This window comes from Jaculus jaculus, chromosome 3 (genome assembly GCF_020740685.1).
Source record: "Jaculus jaculus isolate mJacJac1 chromosome 3, mJacJac1.mat.Y.cur, whole genome shotgun sequence".
Taxonomy (NCBI): Eukaryota; Metazoa; Chordata; class Mammalia; order Rodentia; family Dipodidae; genus Jaculus; species Jaculus jaculus.
Genome location: NC_059104.1, coordinates 113,660,540 through 113,685,467, shown reverse-complemented (window position 1 = coordinate 113,685,467; position 24,928 = coordinate 113,660,540). Strand labels below are relative to the sequence as shown.

The window sequence follows — 24,928 nt, the reverse complement described above, 5'->3', positions numbered from 1 at the left end:
CAGGGGTTGTGGGGCGCGCGCGGGCCGCCACGGCGCGTGAGGCTTGGTGCGCACGGGGCACCGGGCCGCTGAGGTGCCGTGCCCAATGCTGGGATTCGGGGCAGGCGGGGTGGCGGGGCGTGGGTCGTGGGGGTGTGTGCTTCCCTCTTTTACCCCGATCTGTGCCCTCCCTCTTCAAAAAGTTCCTAATTTCCCTTGAATACTTACCTTTTTTTTCCCTTGTTGTTTGTAGTGCAGCTAGGCAGTCGCCATCTTGACCGGAAGTCTCAAAACTTAGATTTTTAAGTTCACTGTAAAGTGTATAAGGTCAAGTACTGGGGTAAATGAGTTATTATAAAGAGAAAATTTATATAATTATTCATCCCATTTATTGACATTTAGCAGCTTCAAGTGTGTCTTATGTCATAAAATATAAACTATGCCGTAAAGATGCTCTGAGTTTGTCGTTATTCATTTGGTAGAGTTAAAATAATTATACCACTTTTTATGATAAATACAATAAATATTATTCAATTTATTTCTTCATTATCCATTCAATAAACACATTTTTAAATAGACTATGAGACAGACACCAAAGATACTTGCAAATGATTAAAAAGACATTTATAAAACTTTCTGTCTGTTGGGTAAGACCTATGTTGAAAAATAGATATATTAAAAATTATTACATTAAATGGATAATTATAATTAGCTATCAACTGTGATAATGAGACAGTATAATATGTGAACATACATTAATTTGTAAAAGTCAAAAACTATCCTCAAGGAAGGAAGGTGAGATCTACAGATTAAGTAATGGTTTATGTGAGAAATATTTGTTAAGTTAAAAAAACATAAGTATCCAAGGGGAAGGTGTTAATATACAGGAGCAGAGGTGAGAGAACATGCATTCCAGGTCTACCCAAAATAAGTAGTGCTGGGGGCAGCTTAGAATTGGACAGTGCCCAAATGACATTACCCTAAGGAAAATAGTTGTTACAGAATTTTGAAGCACAAAATATGAAGAGATTTGTTTTTGAAAAACTTGTCACACCTACCTTACCAAGAATCAGTTATATCATAAAGAAATAGAAAATTAATCAGCAATTAAAAGTTCCCCATCCAGAAAAGCACAAAACCAGATGGTATGACTTCTAAATTCTACCATAAATGTCAAAAGACAAATAACAATACTCCCTGAGGTACCCCAAAGTAGAGAAAGGAGTTCTTCTGAATGTGTTCTACATTATTACCCTGCTCCCCAAACTGGACCAGGACACAGGGAAGGTGACATGCAACTACTCTCGCTGAACAAAGAAAGATATAAAGTTCCTCAAACTGAATCCAACAGCATATTAAAAAGAATACTCACCATATTTGATGGGTTCATCCTGGGAATGCAAGGGTGGCTTAACATGCAAAGCTGTGAGATGCTACACATTAACAGAAGACAAAATCCTATGGATTTCATTATATACAGAAATGGTATTAGACAAATTCACATCCTTTCCTGATAAAAGAATACTAAAAAAATTATAGGATAAATATAGTGAATGCCATTTGTAATAATAAAGGATTTTTAAAGTTTTTACCATAAAAATTGCAAATGAGATGATATTTAAACTAATTTAAACATCATGCAGTGTATTCTGTAGTAAAACTGTCAGATGATACTGTAATGTGGTTCTAGGTCTCAGGAAAAGTTCTTAAACTCCAAACTCTAAGCTCATATAGTTTTTAACAAAAAATTGGAATAAACATAGTGAGGATGGTTTATAAACTATTAAAATCTATTACATTTATTCAGGTAAGCCAGGGAAATGAAGGAAAGTCCCCAGCTGAGTAAGGGGGGAATGGATACATCTGCACAGTCCAAGAGCCCACGTGGGAGTTGAATAAATAGACTGGGGAAAGAACCTTAAAAAGGGATTTTTCTTATGAAATTTGCAGAAAAATGGATGGATCTGGAAAGGATTATACTAAGTGAGGTAACCCAGGCCCAGAAAGCCAAGCGCCACATGTTCTCCTCATATGTAGATCCCAGCTACAGATGATTGCGCTTCTGCGTGAGAAGGAAAATACTTAGTAGCAGAGGCCAGTAAGTTAAAAAGGAGACATAAAGGGAAGAGAAAGGAAGGGAGGAGGGTACTTAATAGGTTGGTATTGTATATATGTAAGTAGAATGATTGAGATGGGGAGGTAATATGATGAAGAATGGAATTTCAAAGGGGAAAGTGTGGGGGGTGGTATTACCATGGGATATTTTTTATAATTATGGAAAATATTAATAAAAGTTGGGAAAATTTTAAAAAACAATAAGTAAAAAATAAAAATGGGATTTTTCTAAAAAGGCTTGTGCTTCTAATTAAATTAAATAAATTCAGAGAGAAAGAAAATTACCGAGAACTTCTGCTATGTGGAAGACAGGAGGGGATAGAGAGCCCATATAGGAGTAGGGGTCAGGTTCCCCTCCCATATCAGCCCAGTACGGCAGAGAGGAGGAGTTCTAATCAGAGCAAGGAACTAGAATTTCAGGAGAGGTGAAAAGCCAACAAGAGGCCTTGTCCACCTGGTAAGCATCTGTGTATAAACGTATTGTGGTAGGCTTTATCCACAGGCTCAGGTGAGTCTGAGAGAGAGCTGATTGGTCTGGTGGGCTAGGGACTGGCTCTGGAGTAGGGGATGAGAGGGCTGATTGAATAGCCTGTATCAGAGCTGAACTCTGGTTCTGCTGGAATAGAGAGGCAAGGTCCCACTTTGGACCCTCTCTCCTAACTGGCTAGATAATTCCTTCTCTTTACTCTGATGGATACATATTTTTTTTGGATGCCAGTTGAAAAATAATTTAAAAAAAACACTAACTTGATTGTAGTAGAAAGATCAAACTTAAAATACTCAAGACTAAAGCCAAAAAGTTAGGACATGGAAGAGGCTAACAATGGCACCAACTTGACTGTGTTCACTGAGCACAAAACTAATTAATAAAAAAAATGTAGGGCATTTAGTAGTTGGTATCAGTTTCCTGAATGTGTCCTTGGTTTTTTTTTTAAATTTTTTTAAAAATTTATTTATTTGAGAGCGACAGACACAGAGAGAAAGACAGGTAGAGGGAGAGAGAGAGAGAATGGGCGCGCCAGGGCTTCCAGCCTCTGCAAACGAACTCCAGATGCGTGCGCCCCCTTGTGCATCTGGCTAACGTGGGACCTGGGGAACCGAGCCTTGAACCAGGGTCCTTAGGCTTCACAGGCAAGCGCTTAACCGCTAAGCCATCTCTCCAGCCCATGTCCTTGGTTTTTATTAGGAAGCTACATGATTACTAGCACCAATTGCTGATATAAGGTGCTGGGGAACATTTCATTCCACATGCCTTTCCAGACACCCCATGTTAGAAGAGGATAGTGATAACACACACCTTCTCCAATACCCCACATTAGAAAAGAATAGTGATGAAATGTAGCATTATCAGTGTGGTATACTTATCATTCATATATATATATGTATGTATGTATATGTATATATGTATATATAGATATATATACACACATATATATATACATATATACACACACATATATATACACACACATATATATACACATACATATATATACATATATATATAATTTGTATGCAGAGAAAGATAGAAGAGAAATATAGCATTATCAGTGTGTTACACCTGTCACATTTCATACAGAGAGAGAGAGAAAGAGAGAGAAAGATAAGGGGAGAGAGAAAGAGAATGGTACACCAGGACCTCTAGCCACTGCAAACAAACTCCAGAATCAGGGCCACTGTGCATCTGTCTTTACATGGGTACTGGAGAATCAAACTCTTATTGTTAGGCTTTGTAGGCAAGTGCCTTAACCACTGGGCAATCTCTCCAGCCCTTCTTGCCGTGTTCCTATACATACTATTGAAGGTTGAAATTTCTAGGAATGATGAAATTCCTAGAAGAGGACTTAGGAAAATTATCTGGTATGGAGCTATTTCTAGTGCTAAGATTATCCAGACTCTCTAATTTATATTTTTAATGCCAAAATATTCCAGAAACTCTTAATGTTTCTAGTATTTCACATCAGTGATACAGTAGAAACACTATCATAGCTAACAAATAATTATATTTTTTATTGATCTTTTACTAATAAAGGTATTTCTCTTTTCCATGTAGTAGCAGATTTACTATAATTATTTCTTTTTTTAGTCTAGTGCTTACAAGTACGTAAACCATTTCTTAAGTATAAATATAGGGTAAAATGATCTTAACCCCTCCAATTTGAAGTGTTCCTTTGACTTTAAAACATGTTCTTTCATTTACCAGTGCTCAACTTGCCATGGAGTTATATCACAATAAACCTGACCCCAAGTAGAAAAACTGGAGATGATCATGTTAAACAAAACTAGACTTGGAAAAATACTGATTTTTCTCTCATATATAGGAAAATATATACATCAGACTATGGATGAAGGAAGTGCTGGGGTGGTACAAAGATAGGGACTTGCTGACCAGCCACTTTAGCCTATTTGATGAGCTCCAGGCCATTGAAGAAAGGTTTATGGTACTGGAGGAATGGCATATAAGAGGTTGTCCTATGGCTTCACAATGAGAATGTATACACACACATAAAAAACCTTGGAAGTAGAGCAGAAGGACAAGAAGTTAACAGGAAGTGAATATGAGCAATGTGCATGATACACATGTTTGAAAATATAATAAATGAAACCTGTCATTTTATAAAATGAGTGTACGCTAATTAAATTTAAAATATTCTGAAAAAAGATGCAATTAATATGCCTAACCTATTGAACATCATATCTTAGACACATAGCCCATTCACCATAGCATCTGAGCTATCCTTGTGGTTGTATAGCCAACCAGATATCTCAGCTCTCTGCTGCTGAAGTAGAATATAGGAAGACTCCAGCCTTGCAGGAGTATCCTACCACATATCTACACTGAGAAACAATCAAAATTCAATGTGAGGTTTCCACTGAAATCATGTCACTTTTATACTGTTATAAAGTTTAAAATGTGTAAGCTGAAGCATCGTAAGTCTGTGACCATCTACAGTGTGTTAAAACAAGATGTACTATAAAAATGTTTCTGTCTTATGCCATGCACAAGCTATGAGAAAAAGATGTGACTATGAAAGTAAGCTGTTGAAGGATGCAAGACACAGACTCCATAGCTGTTGCCTTAGAGGTGTCCCCACTTTCCACCTACCCTAATTAAATAAGCACCACGAATTGTGAAAGAGATATTGCCAAAATAACAATATTTTAATTTTCCAAATATCTTCAGTTTATGCCAAAGTTATAGTGTACTATGCAGGACATCTACGCTAGATCTTAGTTCCATTATACTGAATCACATAAACAAAGTGTAGTGCATACACCTAAAATCCCAGCACTTAGGAGGTGGAGGCAGGAAGTTCAGAAGTTCAAGGTCACCTCTGACAATATAGCAAGGTCAAGTCTAACCTGAAATACATGAGACCTTGTCCCCAAAAGAATATAATTAAATAAAGATGACATTGGAATGTAAGCAGGGAACATTTGCTTGTTGTCAAATTATGCTTTCCTCCTTCTTTCCTATTGATATTATATTTATATTAACTTAGTGCCAAGAAACTCATGGTTATATAACTTTTGTCAACTGTGAGTTAGTCCTAAAGTAAAGTGTTAGGTAAAAATGGGAATTCAGGCTAAAGAAAACTCATAATGAGCACAGGTTCATCTCCCTTATTCTTCAACTAAAAGGCCATAGTCTATGAACATATTTGGAATAGAGGGCCACAGTAGAAAGCATTGCTTTTGATAGTAAGATACAACCTAGTTATGCCTGACATTTTGGAAGTAAGATGTATTTTAACAACTCCCATATCTCCATGGCAGGTCAGTGGTTTGTTACTGGAAGGCTGCAGTTTTGATGGAAACAGGCTTTCAGAAAATCAGCATGACTCTCCCAGTGTGTCATCAGTCCTCCCTTGTTTCATGGGCTGGATTCCACAGGTAAAAGAACTTGTAATATGCACAATTTTTATCTTCATCATTTCACTCTTAGAACTTATGCTTATGTATACATATATGTTTATGTGTATTTCTTGTTTGCATTCTAATCTTATCTTCACTTGAACAAATGTATAGTCAAAATATATTATTTCATTCCTTTAAGATATATATGGCATTTATGTGGCATCTTAACCATTTCACTTTAGTTGCTAAATAAGAAAAACATCCTTAATAAGAGCCCTTGACTACCAGCTGTGGAAGGCATATGTTTTTTCCCATTCTTAAATGAGTAAACAGGTACCTATACTGAGGTTAGGAATCTTCCCACAATGAGACACACAGAAAGTGACCATATTGGGTATTAATTTCTGTCTGGGCCTTTACTTCTCCCCAGAATTTTATGCTCCTGGTAGGCAGATGAATAAATCCCACAGTTATTGAAAAAGTTCTAATTAGTGGAACCTGGAAGCATATTTGATGCCTTTAAAATAGGGCACAGTTGTGGATGAAGCATATAGCTTTTTCTTAACTGTGAAGTTTAAGAGTGAAAACTTGTGTGTAAATAAATTTAATGCCATAGCTAACGAACAGCAAACTATTACTCACTACAAGTAAAATGAAGTTTCTCTTTGGGAAATACTGCATTGAATTTTTAGGTTACAATTCTCTTTCCAAAAAGATCAAAGGCATTGGAATATTTCCACCTTTACAAAAACTGAAGCTATAGCAGTATCTAGTAATCATCATTCTGAGAGTTTTACCAAGGCACTTCACACGTTCCTTCCCTAGTCTGTGAGAGAGGAAACATGATCAAAAGAATAGTTATCTAGTTAAGTTTTCCCATTAACTTCTATTAAAATTTCTGTTAAAATTTTGATAATTATGAGTTGAATGGCTTTTGGTCTTAGGATTTAAACTAAAATTATACCCCAAAGTTAAGATTGGAATTTTAGAGGGGCTTTAGATCCTATAAAGTTATATATGACCTTGATCAATTCTAATGAGCCTAAATTATGTGAGATGCGAATTCTCTGGCAAATAAAATTAAAATCCATATGATGACTCTAATGGAGGGATAAAAATGTTGGACAGGTATTACCTGCTTCCCTGAAGGAGAAGCCACAGCAGTACACATTGAGTGTGGGGAGCTACAGGCTGGAATAAATGGCACAGTACAGAATGGCCTGGAACAGTATGCACACATCTGACCACAATGAGTGCGAATTAGGAAGAAATTCCATTGTGGGCAAGGCCAGCCTGTTGTTGTGCTATATTATTTTCCTTCATATATTCATTTTCCATTCAAGATTTTCCTATATATATTTGTTTCTATTCAAATGTATTTTTTCAAACTTAAAAAAAATCAGGATTGGAATAAAAATCTAAAATTTGTTTTGAAAATTGCTCATATAAAGATAGGTCAAATGCATTGGGTATTTATCCTACAAAGAGCTAAAAGGTTTTTTGTGGGTTTTTTTTGGATTTTTTGCTTGCTTGCTTTTTGTGGTTCGTGCATCTCTGCATGTACTGCAGTCATTGTATGCAGAGGTCAAAGCACAACATTGGACCTTTCTCCATCACTCTTCTGCCTTGTTTCCCCTAGACAGATTCTCATTGAAGCTGGAGCACCTCATATTTTGGGGCTATGTTGGATGACCTGGGAGTCCCACTGATCCTCCTGCCTCAGCCTCCTTCACAGACAAATACATCATGCTTTGTTTTGTGCAAAGATTCTGAGGGCCAAAGTTAGAGCCTCATAGTTGCACAGCAAGTGCTCTTACCTGTTGAGCCATCTCCCCAGCTCATTAATACAGTTTAACAAAATATGTAAGGATACTCTCCAGACATTTTATTTTTTCAAGATAGTCTCACTAGCCCAGGCTGACCTGGAATTCACTATGTAGTCTCAGGGTGGCCTTGAACTCACAGCAATACTCCTACCTTAGTTTCCTGAGTTCTGGGATTAAAGGTGTGTGCCACCATGCCCACCCTCTCTAGACTTTTGTATATTCTCATCACATGTAGTAAAGAAAATTGTTGAGATATGTCTACTCCCTAGTCTCTACTTTTGGAAAAGTTTGCATTAAGAGCTTTACAAATTCACTAGAAATACCACCCAAACTTATCATGTACCTAGTCCCCATACTACTTTTCCATAGCATACTACTTTTGACATATTTTATGATGTGCACTGGTCTCAAGTGGTGTGCTGTTCTGGCATTCTGTGGGAAGGTAGTTTGCCATTGTTCTTTGTTCCAGAAACAGTGCTATGTAGAGATTGTCAACCTCACAGTAACACAGTAGTCATTCTAGCTGGAAGCCTAGCCAAGAGCCTAGACCTCTCAGTAGACACCACATTAGATAGTTCAGCAGCAAACAAGCCCATCCTAGTAGAAGTATGGCAATAAAAAGACTTCAAAATCTGTTCACAGAGATAGTTATTACTATGTATTAATTTTTATAGTTATAAAATATCATATGTATTATCCCTGAATCTGTGCATTATGTGTACTCTGGTATAAAAACAACAAATATATAATTATTTTTCTGATTGCTTTTTTTTTTTCTTCAAAGGCTGCTATAAAAGTAGTGCTGTTCACATATTGTGAACAATATGAGTGAACTCTTTCCCTGCTGGAATACATTTTGAAACCAACTAGATATTCTTAACAGCACAGTCTCTTAGAGCATCCATTTACAGCAAGTTGTTTCTCAGTTTGAATTATTTGTTTCTTCCAGATTGATACTAAATTACAACACTTAGACATACATTAAAGCTGTAGTTTCCTAACATGCTTGCTCAAAGAGAACTGTTCTGACATGAGTTATGAGCACTCAAGCATATACTAGAATAAATTAGTTGGATATATCTTGTTATAAATAAGTTGAATTGAAATTAGCCAAATAGCTAACATAATCAACATAGTAATTGTTTTGTTCTTTTAATATTCTTACTATGTTTACTTTGTTGATCTAGTTATATTGAATATTACAATGCTTTCTTTATAAAATACACATTTCCAACATTTATCACATTGCTATTAGTAGGACATGTGTGTTTTTAAGTTACTTTTCTTGAGACAGGAAAAATTAATTCTGTTGTCCCATACTTAAACTTTTCTGGAACACATTAGAAAAGCAGAAAATTATACAATGGGGCTTATTCTCATAAAACAGATTTTATCTATGAAACGCTGATTGAGACTAGTGAGTATAAAGTTTCAAAGTTTAGCTTGATTGTTGAATTGAGCCAGCTGGAGTAGTTTCTGTTTTAATGAAGTATGGTTATGAACACATTACCACTTTAGTGTAATCACAATGTATAGATTTTTAAATTTTAGTTACACAGTACTGTCTTAATATATCCCATTTACATCAATTTAACACATGATATTTGATAGTTTTTTAATAAAATTTTAATTATAAGCCTAGCAGAGCCTAATGCTTTACTGTTAAGATGTGCATATAAAAAGTAAAATTGATCATAAGAACTTAATTCAATTTAACAGTGTGTAATAGGCACTGTCCTCACAATGAAAATGCCAGAATTCCTAGCTCTGCTTCTACTCGGATCATTTAGGGTTTTTTTTCTTTCTGTTTTTTGAGGTAGGGTCTGTAGCCCAGGATTACCTAACCTGAAATTCAATGTGTAGTCTCAGGGTAGCCTGGAACTCATAGCAATCCTCCTACCTCTGCCTCCTGAGTGCTGGGATTATAGGTATGTGCCACGCTCCCATTTAGGTTTTTAATGACTTTTTAATCCATTCAACTTTCTTACAAAAGTAGTAATAACATTTACCACTCAGGGGATTGTGGGAAAATACCAAGAAAAATGTCAGGAAGCTGCTGTGATACTTTGCTTTAGAATACTAGGCTTAAGGAGAATGGTTTGTCACCTCACCACACAACATACACAAAACCCAGCTCAGAAGATTTGGATGCAAGATGCAAAGTGAATCAGCACAGATCAACTGCATTAATATTACTACTGTTAAGTTTCTTGTGTAAACATCAGTTGTATTAGAATTAAAGTAACAGATATAGGAATGGTCTTCTGACCACAAAGGATGGCTGCCAAATATTTCGCTGTACAGTACGTGTTTTATATTTGATCCTCAAAGAAACGGGAAGCAAAACAAATATCAGGTGCCAAGAAATATAATGTAAGACCTTTTTCTGGCATTAAAATAGGCACTCACTGATTCAGAGTGCTTCTAACCATGTCATACATAGTGTTGACTGAAATTCTAAAACAAAACAAAAAAATAATTCTAGAAGGCACACAGAAGAATGCCTGCACACGGTAATTAATGTCAGGATAGGCTGAGTTAGGACAATTACAGCCAGTTCTGAATCCCAAAATTTTGCATATAGGCAGGTTGGAGAAGAGGAAGGGATTAGTCAGTGACAGATACCTGCAGCCCAACTCAGAATTCATTGTCTTATGAATCTGTGTAAGGTTAACATAACTCAGGGGAGTTTTTTTTTTTTTTTTACTTCTATTTTAATAGTCAAAAGTATACACTTTGCTAAAGATTGTATTCTAGATTATATATGTATCCTAAAATGAGTTTTTTTTTTAATAATGAAAAGTGTTTTCTCCATTTGTGAATATACTGAAATGCTCAGCCTTAACATTAGGCAAACATTAGCACATAAAATGCTGTTAAATGGATGGCTGAATAACCAACAGAATCATCAATGCAAACATGGATATAATTAGAAAATGATTTACAGTAGATATATTTTTATGTTTTGGGGAATTAGTCTGCTTAAAGAATGGATTTTGTTATATGTCCATGAAGTCAAGATTTAGGAGTATTAGTAATGAATAATTTGGGCTGGAGAAATGGTGCAGTGGTTAAAGTACTTGCCTGCCAAAGCCCCAGTACCCATATAAGTCAGATACACAAGGTGGCACATGCATCTGGAATTCCTTTCCAGTGCCTTGAGGCCCTGTCATGCCCGTTCATTCTCTCTCTCTTTCTCTCTCCCCATCTTTCTTGTAAATAAGTAAACAAATAAATAAATAAATAAATAGAAATGAGTTATTTGTTGGAGACTTCCCAATTTATGCCAAATACCTGAGGAATCAACAGTATTTTTCATACTAGGTGGGAGCTCAGGAAAGACAAAGACTTCATGATTTCCAATTAGACATAAAATTATGAGCTTTAAAAAATGTTTCCATTAAGGAAAAGTATTTTAATTCTATCACAGTAGCATCCAGTACAGGTACAAGGCACTTGTAAGAAGCTGAATATTTTCCTTCCAGTGAGTTCATCCTTTTATACTATGAACACAAATGCTTAGAGAAGTGACCTTCTTAGCTTCCCTGTAAGAATTCCAGAGCGTTAAAATGATGTATTCTCACAAATTCCATTGACTACTATTTTTTGTTGTTGTTGTTGGCGTTGTTTTTGTTTTTCAAGGTAGTGTCTCCCTCTAGCTCAGGCTGACCTGGAATTCACTGTGTAGTCTCAGGGTGGCCTTGAACTCACTGTGACCTGCCTACCCCTGCATCCCAGATGCTGGGATTAAAGGCGCGCACCACCATACCTGGCCGTTGTCTTCTATTTTTATATTTTATTTTTCTCAATTTTCATTAACCTCTTCCATGATTATAAAAAATACCCCATGGTAATACCCTCCCTACTCCCACTTTCCCCTTTGAAATTCTATTCTCCATCATATCCCCTCCCCATCTCAATCAGTCTCTCTTTTATTTTGATGTCATCATCTTTTCCTCCTCTTATGATGGTCTTGTGTAGGTAGTGTCAGGCACTGTGAGGTCATGGATATCCAGGCCATTTTATGTCTGGAGGGAGCATGTTGTAAGGAGTCCTACCCGTCCTTTGGCTCTTACATTCTTTCTGCCACCTCTTCCGCATTAGACCCTGAGCCTTGAAAGGTATGATTGAGATATTACTCAGTACTCCAGTCAGTTCTTTCCAGCACCATGAATCTTCTAAGTCGTCCCAAGGTCACTGCCATCTGAAAAGAGAAGATTCTCTACCCAAAGTGAGAGTAGCATTAATATAATTGTATGCATATTAAGAGAAGTGCTCACTGGGCAGTTTGATAAGCATAGTATATACATTTATCCAGACATCAGCAGATATACCCCTAGGGCTCATGACTATCTCTGTTTTAAGTTTTCAGTATCAGGGATGTATTCCCTCCCATAGAGTGGGCCTCCAGTCCAATTAGAAGGCAGTTTGTTTCCACCATGATAGATGTGCCACTATTGCACGCGTTGGCAGCTTATTTGGCCTGGCTGGACAAATATAAGGCTTGCAGTGTGCACTGTTAAGTATCTTCACTGGTGGTCTCTCTTTCTCCCATTGAACTGCATGTAGAATGGCTTCTTCCAGGTTTCTGTCAGCTGGTCTACGCGGAGGAGGTTATCAGCTCCGTTCCAGCAGGATTTCTCAGTGGCCTTGCAGCCCAAGTATGTGGAGTCTTAAAGCAATAGGGTCTTACCATCTATTCCTGGTGGGAAACCAAGGTTCTCAGCAATGGCCTATAATGTTTTGGGGGCATCAGGGACCTCCCTGGCCAAGAACTCACTGGAAGGTATCCCATCCCTGGCACTGAAAATTTTCTAGCAACAGTGTACAGCTCCTGAATGTTCTGTTGTCCAAAACAGGAGGATTCCATATGATTTATTTGTATCCTCTTAGATTTTGATTAGTCCTCCCTCCACCTTTCCTTTACTCAATCTCTTTCCCTGACCTCACTTTGGGCCTTTTCACCCCCGTTAATCTATTCTTCTACTTACATGTATACAATACTATCCTATTAAGTACACTACTACCTTCCTTTCTCATTCCTTTATATCTCTTTTTTAGCTTACTGGCCTCTGCTACTGAGTTTTTTCCTTCTCACACAGAAGCCCAAACATCTGTAGCTAGGATCCACATATAAGAACACGTGGCACTTAGCTTTCTGGGCCTGGGTTACCTTACTTACTATAATCCTTTCCAGATCCATCCATTTTCCTGCAAATTTGGTAACTTCATTTTTCTTTACCGCTAAGAAAAACTCCATTGTATAAATGTGCCATATCTTCATTATTCACTCATCAGTTGAGGGATATCTAGGCTGGATCCATTTTCCAGCTATTGTGAATTGAGTGGCAGTAAACATGGTTGAGCACGTACTTCTAAGGAAATGAGATGAGCCCTTAGGATATATGCCTAGGAGTGCTATAGCTGGGTCATATGGTAGATCAATTTGTAGCTGTCTTAGGAACCTCCACACTGATTTCCACGATGGCTGGGCCATATTGCATTCCCACCAACTGTGTAGAAGGGTTCCTCTTCTTCCACATCCCTGCCAACATTTATGATCATCTGTTTTTATGGTGGTAGCCAATCTGACAGGACTGAGGTGGAATCTCAATGTAGTTTTAATCTTCATTTCCCTGATGACTAGGAATGTAGAACATTTTTTAGGTGCTTATATGCCATCCATATTTTTTCTTTTGAGAAATCTCTATTTAGCTCCATAGCCAATTTTTTAAATGGCTTGTTTGTCCAACATCCCTTCATGATAAAAGTCCTATAGAGACTGGGAATAGAAGGAACATATCTCAATATAATAAAGGCTATTAATGACAAGTCTACAGCCAACATATTACTAAATGGGGAAAAACTGGAAGCTTTTCTGCTAAAATCTGGAACAAGAAAAGGGTGTCCACTGTCCCCACTTTTATTTAATATAGTACTGGAAGTCTTAGCAATAGAGCAAGAGACACACATAAAAGGGATACAAATTGGAAAAGAAGAAATCAAGTTATCATTATTTGCAGATGACATGATTCTATATATAAAGGACCCTAAAGACTCTACCAGCAAACTGTTAGAGCTGATAAAAACCTACAGCCATGTAGCAGGATTCAAAATAAATACACAGAAATCAATAGCATTCCTATATGCTAACAACAAACACACAGAGGATGAAATCAGAGAGTCACTCCCATTCACAGTTGCATCAAAGAAAATAAAATACTTTGGAATAAACCTAACCACGGAAGTAAAGGATCACTACAATGACAACTATAAAACACTCAAGTGAGAAATTGCAGGTGACACTAGGAAATGGAAAAACATCCCTTATTCCTGGATCTGAAGAATCAATATTGTGAAAATGGCAATCTTACCAAAAGCAATCTACACATTTAATGCAATACCCATCAAAATTCCAATGGCATTCTTCACAGAAATAGAAAAAAAACCAGTCCAAATATTCATTTGGAATGACAAATAACCTCGAATATCTAAAATAATACTGAGCAACAAAAATAAGGCTGGTGGTATCACCATACCTGATTTTAACCTTATACTACAGAGCCATAGTAACAAAAACAGCATGGTACTGGCACAAAAGCAAACATGTAGATCAATGGAACAGAATAGAGGACCCAGATGTAAGTCCAGGTAGCTATAGCCACCTGATATTCGATAAAAATGCCAAATATACTCATTGGAGAAAAGACAGCCTCTTCAGCAAATGGTGCTGGGAAAATTGGATATGTATCTGTAGAAGGATGAAAATAGATTCTTCTCTGTCTCCATGCACAAGAATTACGTCCAAATGGATTAAAGACCTTAACATCAGACCTGAAAGTCTAAAACTTCTAGAGGAAAAAGTAGGGGAAACCCTCCAACATATCGGTCTTGGCAAAGACTTTCTGAATATAACCCCAATTGCTCAGGCTATAAAACCACAAATTAACCACTGGAACCTCATGAAATTACAAAGATTTTGTGCTGCAAAGGACACTGTGAGTAAAACAAAGAGGCAACCTACATAATGAGAAAAAATCTTCACCAGCTATATATCTGATAGAGGGTTAATATCTAGGATATACAAAGAACTCAAAAAATTAAATAATAAGAGAATGTCTTATATTTTTAAATAGCAGAATAATAGTGTTTATGTGCTAAGATTTGTAAACCAAAACATATTTTTGGCCATCCTATCTGGCTGCTTTGTCATTCCCTAACTAGGTTTTCACAATTAAATTCTCTAAGGGTTTCTGATCCATTACTTGGCATTGTCTATAATGAGCCCAACATAGCTCTAGGTCATAATAAGTCTCTAGTTAAATGAAATAATATTAATTTATGAATTAAATTTGAATCAGAGATAGTGTTATAAGCTCATTGAAATTGTTTTTCTTTTAAAAATACATATTTCTGGTCTGGAGAGTGGGCTTAGTGGTTAAAGCATTTGGCTGCAAAGCCAAAAGATCCTGATTTGATTCTCCAGGACCCACGTAAGCCAGATTCACAAGGGAGCATAAGCATCTGGAGTTTGTTTGCCCTGCTTTGCCTGTTCTTTTTTTTTTTTTTTTTTTTGGTTTTTCAAGGCAGGGTCTCACTCTAGCCCAGGCTGCCCTGGAATTCACTACATCATGTCAGGGTGGCCTCGAACTCACCACAATCCTCCTACCTCTGCCTCCCAGATGCTGGGGTTGAATGCATGCACCACCACGCCTGGCTGCCATGCCTATTCTCTCTCATTCTCTCCTCTTTTCTCTCTCTCTCACTCTCCCTCTTTATCTTTCTCTCTCAAATATATATTTATATTTTAAAAATACATATTTCTAAGGTCCAGTCATAGAAAAATTCTAGAATGAGAGTGACAGACCAATCTTTGCACACATTGTGATAATAATGTTTGTCAGGAAAAGAACCAAGAATCAGGACTCAAAACTCAAAGCCAAAGCATTCCTACAGAGCAAAGCCTGGCAGTTATAAGTCCAATAAGATAACACATTGACTTGCACTTAAACTACATTAGATATATTTAAGTCCAGTAGCTTATAATTTTTTTAAGTTGTTATTGATTACTTTTGGAGTATAGCAAGAAACAAATACATTATTTTAAATATATATGAAGGGAAATTTAATACATTAATTAAACTTTCTCTTAAGAATGCTACATTGTAATAAAAAGTGATAAATGAAACTTGTTCTGTATAATTGATTACTGCTTTGAAGTGAAGAGCTGATGGCATAATGTGACTGTTTCGTAATCTTGAATGAAATAATGATCATCATTAGCCTATAACATCTGAAAAGAGAAACAAGACATGTGCTTCTTGGTGAAAATTTATCATGCTACCTATGCATTATTTTTACCAAAAAGTGAATTTCAATTAACTTATAGATCCCCCTTGCAGTAGTATAAGGAAACTAGAGTTATATCATGGGGATGTGAGAGACTTTAGGTATTTAATTTCTTCACAAGAGGAGCTGCTAAGGGAAAAGGCAAAAACCTGTACACTGAGGAAACTTGAGATACCTGTAGCTTTCATTTTCAGTTTGGTGATTTGGATAATGATTCTAAGAAAAAAAAATGGGGCAAGATCATGTATACTTGATATTAGGGTATTACTAATTTTTATTTTTGATAATTTTGCTTTTTATACAGATACATTTTCAAAATATTCCAGTTCAGGATGGGGCAAGTTTTCAAAGGAGACACAGTTGGGCCTGAGTAATTCCAGTGGGATGATAGGTGTTTATTTGTCTTTATTTAAGAAATTTAATATTAAATACAACTTAATATTTGGAAGGACTGTGTGTGTTGCTTTAGTTATCTAATAATCTGCTTCATAATAGTATCTTTCTGTATTTTTAAACCACTTTATACAGGATGGCTATGGTCCATACTCCTCTGATGAGTGCATCTCTTTGCCAGTCTACACAAGTGCTGAAAGGGATCGTGTGGTGACCAACATCAGCGTTCCATGTGGGGGCAACCAAGACCAGTGGATTCAGTGTGGAGCAGCTCTGTTCCTTAAAAATCAGTAGATTCTGGGGGAATACAGGATGTGTTAGCCAATGAAAGTTACTGCTTAAGCTGTACTTGACATATGTTTGTTCAAAATATTTGCATGTGGTTTTCTTATATTGTTCATTTCCTTGGGTTTTCATTTTCTTTATGTGTTCATTTTAAAGTAAGAACTTAATAAAGTTAATGTTATAAAGGAGTATTCTTTTAATGGCATTAATATTTCTGTGAGGAAGGTTGCTTTTCCAGTGGCTTAAACATTTGTTTTAATCAGTTTAACATTCTGTTTTTAAGGAGTCAATAATATTTTGTCTACCATGTTGTATAATTAATAAAATATGGTGTCAATAATAATTTATCTTAGTCATCTGTGGTTTTAAACATGGATATACTGCTACTTTTAAATATGAAAGATTTTTTATTTCTTATTTTAAAATCTTAGTAAATACATTACATATCATAACATTTTAATATTTAGGATAGGTAAAGGATAAAAATAATTGAAATGAGAAAGAAGCTAATGAAAGCATAAACTCTGGTTATATAATCTTAAACATTCAGCTTTTTTGTACTTTTTATAGCTTGTATTTCAGCTCTACAAGACTCTTTAATCAAAGAAGCCAATGATGCTACAGCTGAATGACAGCACAGTAACTTGCTAAGTTCTCTGCAACCTCTGTATACTTGAAACAAATCCTAAAAGCTTGGGTCTGAATTCTTATAGATGTTTATATCAAATGAGTCCTATCAAAAAGAAGTTATATAATTATAGGAGAAACAAAAGATTAAATAGAAATAAATATATTTAAATGATGCAAACTAGAAATGGCATCTCAAAGTAATCCTAATGAAATAAGAATAAATAATACAGGAACCAGGATAAGGTGTTACAGAAAGAATAATCAAATACTAAAAAGTAATAATTATCCAAACATGACATTTTTATGTTTCTAAGAAACTATAAAATTTTGTAATCTCTAAAAGTTTAAATAAATATATTTTGTATTCTAATTTTAAAATTATGAGGAAATAAGAATTTGACCCAGAAAGTACAACTTATATTCATTGTATTATCACTTGTATTCTTTTGGCTCAATCAAGAAACAAAAATCATTGTGATTTAAATAAGAGAAGTTTAATGTGAAGAATGATATAACAGAATTTAGTTTGGCACACTAGACCTAAAGGGAATACCCAAGGCAAAACAAAGTTCTGAGAAGGACTCCTCTAGGTTAGTGCTCAGCCCTCTGGAGAAAGTAGAGAAAACAGTGTGTAGACATACACTTCAAGGAAAGTAGCTGATGACCTTGTGAGGCAAAGAAAGGTTGTGAGAACCCAAGGCAAACACGCTTCAGAACAGGCAGGCCTAATCACATATGTTGAATGAGCAGTATTAGACTGGGCTTGAGCACCAGTGAGGGACCATTTTCCCATACCACTAACCTTACAGTAACTCAAGGGAAGCCCTATTATCCCACAGTGTCCTTTTAGCTTGCTCTGCTAATCACTATAATAGAAGTATTTAATGGAATACTTAAATGCTATCAAAGGTGAATCTGAATTCAAAAGGCAAAGCATTGCTACTGACACACTCGAGTGCAGCAAGTATTATAAACTAGTTTAATCCAGTGAATACTTTTACCTCCAAGTATATATTCTAGATACTATACTATACTAGTATACTATACCACAATAATATATGAGAATCACAATACATATCCTGATATCCTGATCTTCATAATCACCTTTAATGCTATATCTTTACTTCTTGTCATGGTACTAGACACACAGGTGTCTAAATACTTGTCAAATGAAGCATCTGACCAAGGAGATAGTTACCAAGCTGTCCTACAGTATGCTCATGTATGTAACAACAGTGACTACAAAATACCATGGAAATACAAAGTAGAGAAAGGCTAATTTATTCCTGGGGAAAGGAATGGAGTGGAAGGTGATTTAGAGCTGAGATTTGTAGAATAGATAAAGAAAGGAATAAGCATAGAAGTATTTCAAGCACTGAGAGAGGGAGCAGCATGAACAGATATAGGAAGGAGTGAAAATACACACCAAAATCTCAGGAATGACAAGAATTCTCATGTAATGGGTGTGTTGGGGTTCCTTGCCAATACACCAATAAATTTGGGGTGTCCCAAGATCCTTGTCTGATGAATTTAAAAAATTAAAACTTATAGACCAAAAGACTTACAGAGACTTTGCAAGGTTAAGAGAAGAAAGTACTGAGAGCTTCTGCCATGTGGAAGGCAGAGGGGAGTCAGGAGCACACATGGGAGTATGAGTCTCCACCATCTGAGTCTAAGGCTGAGATGAGGGATGCTTACCAGAGCAGGGATATGAAGTTCAGGAGAGATGAAAAGCCATGCCCACCTGGTAAGATTCTACTTATAATCTCATTGCGGTAGACTCCATTCTCAGGCCCAGACAAGTCTGTGAGAGATGATTGGTAGGGGCTTGGGGGCTGGGTCTGGAAGAGAACAGCCATAATCGCAAGTATTGGGCTGACTTTAACCAATCACAGTCAGGATAAGATTTAAACCTTAATTCTAGGAAGGGGCAGCTCCTTCCTAGAGAGGGGTTTGGGTTGGTCATGAAAAAGCAAATCTAGGTAACTCCTTTAGTCAAGAGATCAGGACAGGTAAGATCCTTCTCTGATGTCTACTAAGGTGCAAATTGCAAGGACAGACTCACTAAGACACTAAGATGGATGTGGTGGCTCATACTTTTAATCTCAGAACTGTGGAGACTAAGGTAGGAGGGGAGGCAGAAGCTCAAGGCAGGCCTGGGCTACAGTGAGTTCTAGGTCAGTCTGGGCTCGAGTGAGGCCCTGTCTGAAAACACACTCACACATACACAATAAAAAATTTAAAATAGCTGGGTGTAGTGGCACATGCCTTTAATCCCAGCACTCAGAAGGCAGAGGTAGGAGGATTGCCATGAGTTCAAGGCCACCTTGAGATTACATAGTGAATTCCAGGTCAGCCTGGACCAGAGTGAGACCATACCTCGAAAAACAAAACAAAACAAAAAATTACTAAAAATTACCAAATTTAAGCCTAACATACAAATTATTTTAAAGGGGGAAACACATGGAACAATAGACCTGGGAAGGCTTCTGTGAACCATGCCATATATATTTGCATGTCATTAGAACCTAACTGTATGGCTACACATAACTAACAGGGTGGCTAGAAAGTGTGTCACCAGAACATACCAGTCAAATAATTTAATTTTTTTTCAAGATGAATATATATGCAACATACTTTGTATGGATCTGTCATGGGTTGATACCATTTTTCCTTTCCTCCTCCCTACCCACATTCCAAACTGGGGTCCCTTCTCAGTGGGGTTGCTGGTATTCTTATTGGGTTATGAATTATGCACTGGGGGAGCAGCAGTCAGTTATTGGGGGGAGGCAATGCCTCTGGGCATGACGTCCAACCTATGGCTCTTACAATCTTTCTGCCCTTTTTTCACAAAATTCCCTGCACCTCGATGGGTGTGTTTTAAGTCTACTTAAGGGATGAGCTCTTTGGAGCTTCTGGATTTCTGCTTTGGTAGGTGCTGAGTATCCTCAGTGTCTGTGTCCTTCACCCTGGCACTGATTATCAGGCTCACTATGGAAGCAGCACTCTTGCTCGTCTCCCCAGTTCTTCTGTGCTTTCACCTGGGCCTTGAGTGAGATGCAAGAGGTGGTTTATCTTCTTTGGGTCTTTCTACCTTCTGAAAAATAAGAGCAGATTATACAGCAGTGAGTGAAATCAACAGAGGTTAAATTGGTTAAGTGTTATTAATTTAGGGATATTGATGGATGTAGCCCTTCTTTTAGCCAAAGACTAGTGGGAGCTTGACACTGGAGAGCATAATCTTTGTCTCCATAGGAATCTGACCTGGTTCTCAGTTTCAGGTATGGGTTCCTTTCCACTGAGCAGAACTCTTAGCCAATCAGAAAGTCATTGGTTACTCACCAAGGCTGTGTGCCACCAGTGCACTGGTGGGTACTTCTTGTCAGGCTGGTGGCTTATGAATAGCTTGTATCCCTGCTCACACCATTGTTGGCCATTTTCCCCCAGTAGCTCATGTAGCACTTTCCAACACTAGATGGGCTAACTGTTTAAATACTTTGTAGAAAAATATGCAAAGCAATGGCATAACATTATGGAACTGAGAAGCTTAAGTCTTTAATCATTTCAAGTCAAACATTCCTATGACTGATAGTAGTGTACCATTTAACAATATCAATGGGGAATATGTCCTAAGACCCTCAGTAGATACTTAAAACCACAGGAAGTAGTGAGCCCTATATATACACAACATTTTTCCTACACATACATACATATCTGTGAAGTTTAACATAAGTAAACTACTAAGAGATTTGTAATTAATAATAAAATGGAACCATAATAACAATATACTGCAATAATAAGTTATATCATCTATCAAAATATTGAACTTTAACTTTTTAACATGGAGGATGCTTTTACTGCTTTTCTCACTTATCTGAATTGCCACTGTAACCATTCTGCTATGGTTTCTTCACTATAAGCACTGTGGATGTAAGTAAATCTGATAATAGAGCTGGTCACTAAGTAATCAATAGGCAGGTAACATAGCATGGATACACTGGACAAAGGGATGACTCATGTCCTGGGGTGGGTGTGCTGGGCAGAGTGGGACTATGGGGAACTTCACTATTTCTCATAATAGCACACAACTTAAAATGTATTTCTGTCATTGTCCATGTAGTATTTTCAGTCCACCATTGTTTGTAGATTTTACTGAAGCCATGTAAAGTGATAAGGGATAATTGTTTAACACTCAATAATATAAGATAGATATTGTGAAGTCCCAGAAATCCAAAGATGAGTAACCCATCCTCTGCTAGAGTGATTTAAGAGCTGAGAGGGAGAAATGATTGCCGAAAAGGTGGCAGAAAGAAAGAGCCAAAGGAAGGGGAGGAGAGCTTCTTAATACTGTCTTCCACACAAAGTGGATGTGATGTTTATGACCTCACAGTGATGGATGCAACCTTTGTAAGACTAGAATAATTGAAGGGGAAAAATGAGGACATCAAAATATAAAATAGAGTAGTTGGGAAGAAGAAGGATTCAGTGAATGAGGATTGGGGAGGGGGAAAGGGAAGATGGTCAGAGGGGATTATGATTATTGTATATTTTCCATGTGTATGGAAGTGGTCAATAAACACTTTAAAAGGAGGGCTGAAGAAATGGCTTAGCAGTTAAGCTACTTGCCTGCAAAACATAAAGGGCCAGGTTCAATTTCTTAGTACCCATGTAAAGCCAGATGCACAAAATGACACAGGCATCTGGAGTTTGTCTGCAGTGACTAGAGACCCTAGCATACCCATTCTTTCCCTCTCCTTTCCTCTCTCTCTCTCTTTCCCTCCATCCTTCCCACCTTGCAAATCAGCAAACAGATAAAGTATTGTTTAAGTTAAAAAAGAGTTGAGAAGGCAATGAAATGTGAAAATATTCTCTTCACCAAACTCTTTTCTCCAATAATAATATTTCCATATCAGCTGCTCTCTTAGGTTAGTATTTTATTTTGGAAACAATACATGAAAATATAGTCTTTAGGAAAAATTGTAGTATGATAAAGTAAGAAATGACACACTAACAAGGGCTTGAGGTGACAGGGAAGAAATAACTAATTTCAGTTGCTATGTTTAGTTAAACGTTTATTAATCATCTAAATTTTCTTCTTTCCTTCATTTGAATACTTACTTTGAAAATATGTTATAAAGCACAAAAACATTTCTGGCCTTTTCAAAGAAGTATATATTAACATGCTAGGTATTTGCAAGGAATCACTAGTTCCAGCCTGCCCTGGGACACATGGTGAGACCCTGACTCAAAACCCAGAAACAGAAAAACAGTTCCAAATTCAATTGAAGTTTTTGTTTATGTTGTTGCTGTTGTTTTGTTTTGTTTTTCGAGGTAGGGTCTCACTCTGACCTGGAATTCACTATGGAGTCTCAGGGTGGCCTCGAACTCCCAGCGATCCCCCACCTCTTCCTCCTGAGTGCTGGGATTAGAGGCAGGTGCCACCACAGCTAGGTTTGCAGATTTTTATATTCCCTTCTCTAGAACCATTTTTAATCCCTTCATTTTTAGAGACAACCACTAACATATAAATATTATGTGCATAATCCATGTTTATTTCATCAGAGTACAGTTGGAGAAAGCATTGTTCAAAGGTCAAGAACTCTGAAAGAGAACTTCTGAAATTCCTGACCATGAATAGCAGCATTGTGGGACGATGCCTCTGTGTGATCACTGTGAAGGAAACAATTGTGGATAGTCCTCTGGGCACCTGGGAACTGAATGGTTTTGTCAGATTTGCCAGGCTGGGTTTTGTTTGGTTTACTTTTGTTTCACAGTAATGGCTTTCTAAGTGCAATACAGTATCGTATGAACTGGAGAGTCTCTAACATTTCAGCTAAAAATTGAAATTTCATGAAGAGATTGATTTCAATGTTGAGCAATCAGGATATAGTGTGTATAAAAACGGTATACCAGTTAGGTTTCAAAAGCTCTAGCTACTGTCCTCAGTCCCTCTGAAGCCCTTGCAAATGGCAACACAGCAATTTTTCACTGAAAAGTAAATGTATTCCAATAGTTATCTGGTGGAATAAGAACAAAAAAAGAAAACTCTAGCAGAGGGAAAACTAAGTCAAGCTACTGAGAATAACTGTCTACCTACACTAACATTTTGTTTTCATACATGGAGACATAATTACCAGATGTTGAAAAAAAAACAAAAGGGAAAAACAATTATCGAAATATTAGGCTACATATTGAGGAAATGGTGCTGGAGAAATTGGATAACCACATTGGAAGAACGAATCTAGATCCTCTTCTCTGACCCTGCACAAACCTCATCTCCAGATATATCAAGGACTTCAATATAAGAAAATCCCTGAATCCCTAAATTGAATATAAGAAAAAAAAAACAGGTAACACTAAAATATCGGCATAGGGAAACACTTTCTTAATAAGATCTCAATAGCCCAAGGAACTAGACAAACAGTCAACCACTGGGATCTCATGAAACTAAAAAGCTATTACACACTAAGAAAACCATCAATGCAGTCAACAAACACTCTACAGAATAGGAGAAAATCTTCACCAGATACATCCAACAGGTTTAATCTCTATACAAAGAACTCAAAAATCAATCAATCCACTGGGGGAAAAAAATGGAGTAGAGATCTAGGCAAAGAATTCTCAAAGGTAAAGATACAAATATCCAATAAACATCTAAACAGATGTTCAACATTTTTAGCCATCAGGAAAATGCAAGTTCAAATTCCTGTGCAATTCCATTTCACCAAGATACGTAAGCACTCTCTGATGCTGAGAAGCCCTGAAACATGTTTATTTTAAATTATTTGTACTTATCACCTAGCCTTTTTTCCTGCCCTTTGGTGACAACTACAGAAGAATGGCATTTTACACTTTTCAAGAAATAACAAATTTTCCTAACTCTTTATAAATACCTACTTTTACATGCCATTAAGTGAAGATCTCTCTGGTTAGAATGGCTAGCATGAAAAACATCAAATAATGAATGGTGGCGAGGATGTGGGGAAAGAGGAACTCTCATCTACTGCTGGGGAAAGTGCAAACTTGTACAGATACTATGGAAATTGTTATGAAGGCTCCTCAAAAATCTAAAAATAATCTTTCAATTAATCCAGCTATACTACTTTGGACATATACCCTAACAACCTTGCAGTTTACTATAGAGATATTGGCTCAGCCAGAGTTGCTGCTCTATTCATAACAGCTAGGAAATGTAATCAGCTCAGAGGCCCATCAACTGATGGGTAATGAATAGAAGCTTCCTGGCTGCTGTCTAGGTGCCGTAGTGCTGGAAAGTGCTATGCAAGATGCTGGTGGAGAATATCAATGATCTCAACCAGTAGTGCACCCTGCAAGTGACACAGCTGGTCAGCCAGGCAAGATATATCCACCAGTGCCATAGTAGCATGACTATTATGGGGTAACCAACTGCTATCTGGATGTGAAGTCCACTCCACAGGAAGGAATTCATTCTGGATATTGAAATCTTAGTCAAAAGTTTATATTTAAAATGC

The 24,928-nt window shown here is 36.9% G+C and overlaps 1 protein-coding gene across 3 annotated transcripts in view; it reads left to right on the top strand.

The window, feature by feature from the left end:
• Positions 1 to 17,148, top strand: part of Dync2h1 (dynein cytoplasmic 2 heavy chain 1) — a 277,230-nt gene extending 260,082 nt beyond the window's left edge. For all 3 annotated transcript variants that reach the window (XM_045144805.1, XM_004661895.3, XM_004661894.3), the window contains 2 exons: positions 5,872 to 5,988; positions 16,656 to 17,148. In XM_045144805.1, the coding sequence (XP_045000740.1) occupies positions 5,872 to 5,988; positions 16,656 to 16,814 (276 nt within the window). In that variant the 3' untranslated portion in view covers positions 16,815 to 17,148. The remainder of the gene's footprint in view (positions 1 to 5,871; positions 5,989 to 16,655) is intronic.
• Positions 17,149 to 24,928: the final 7,780 nt, after the last annotated feature.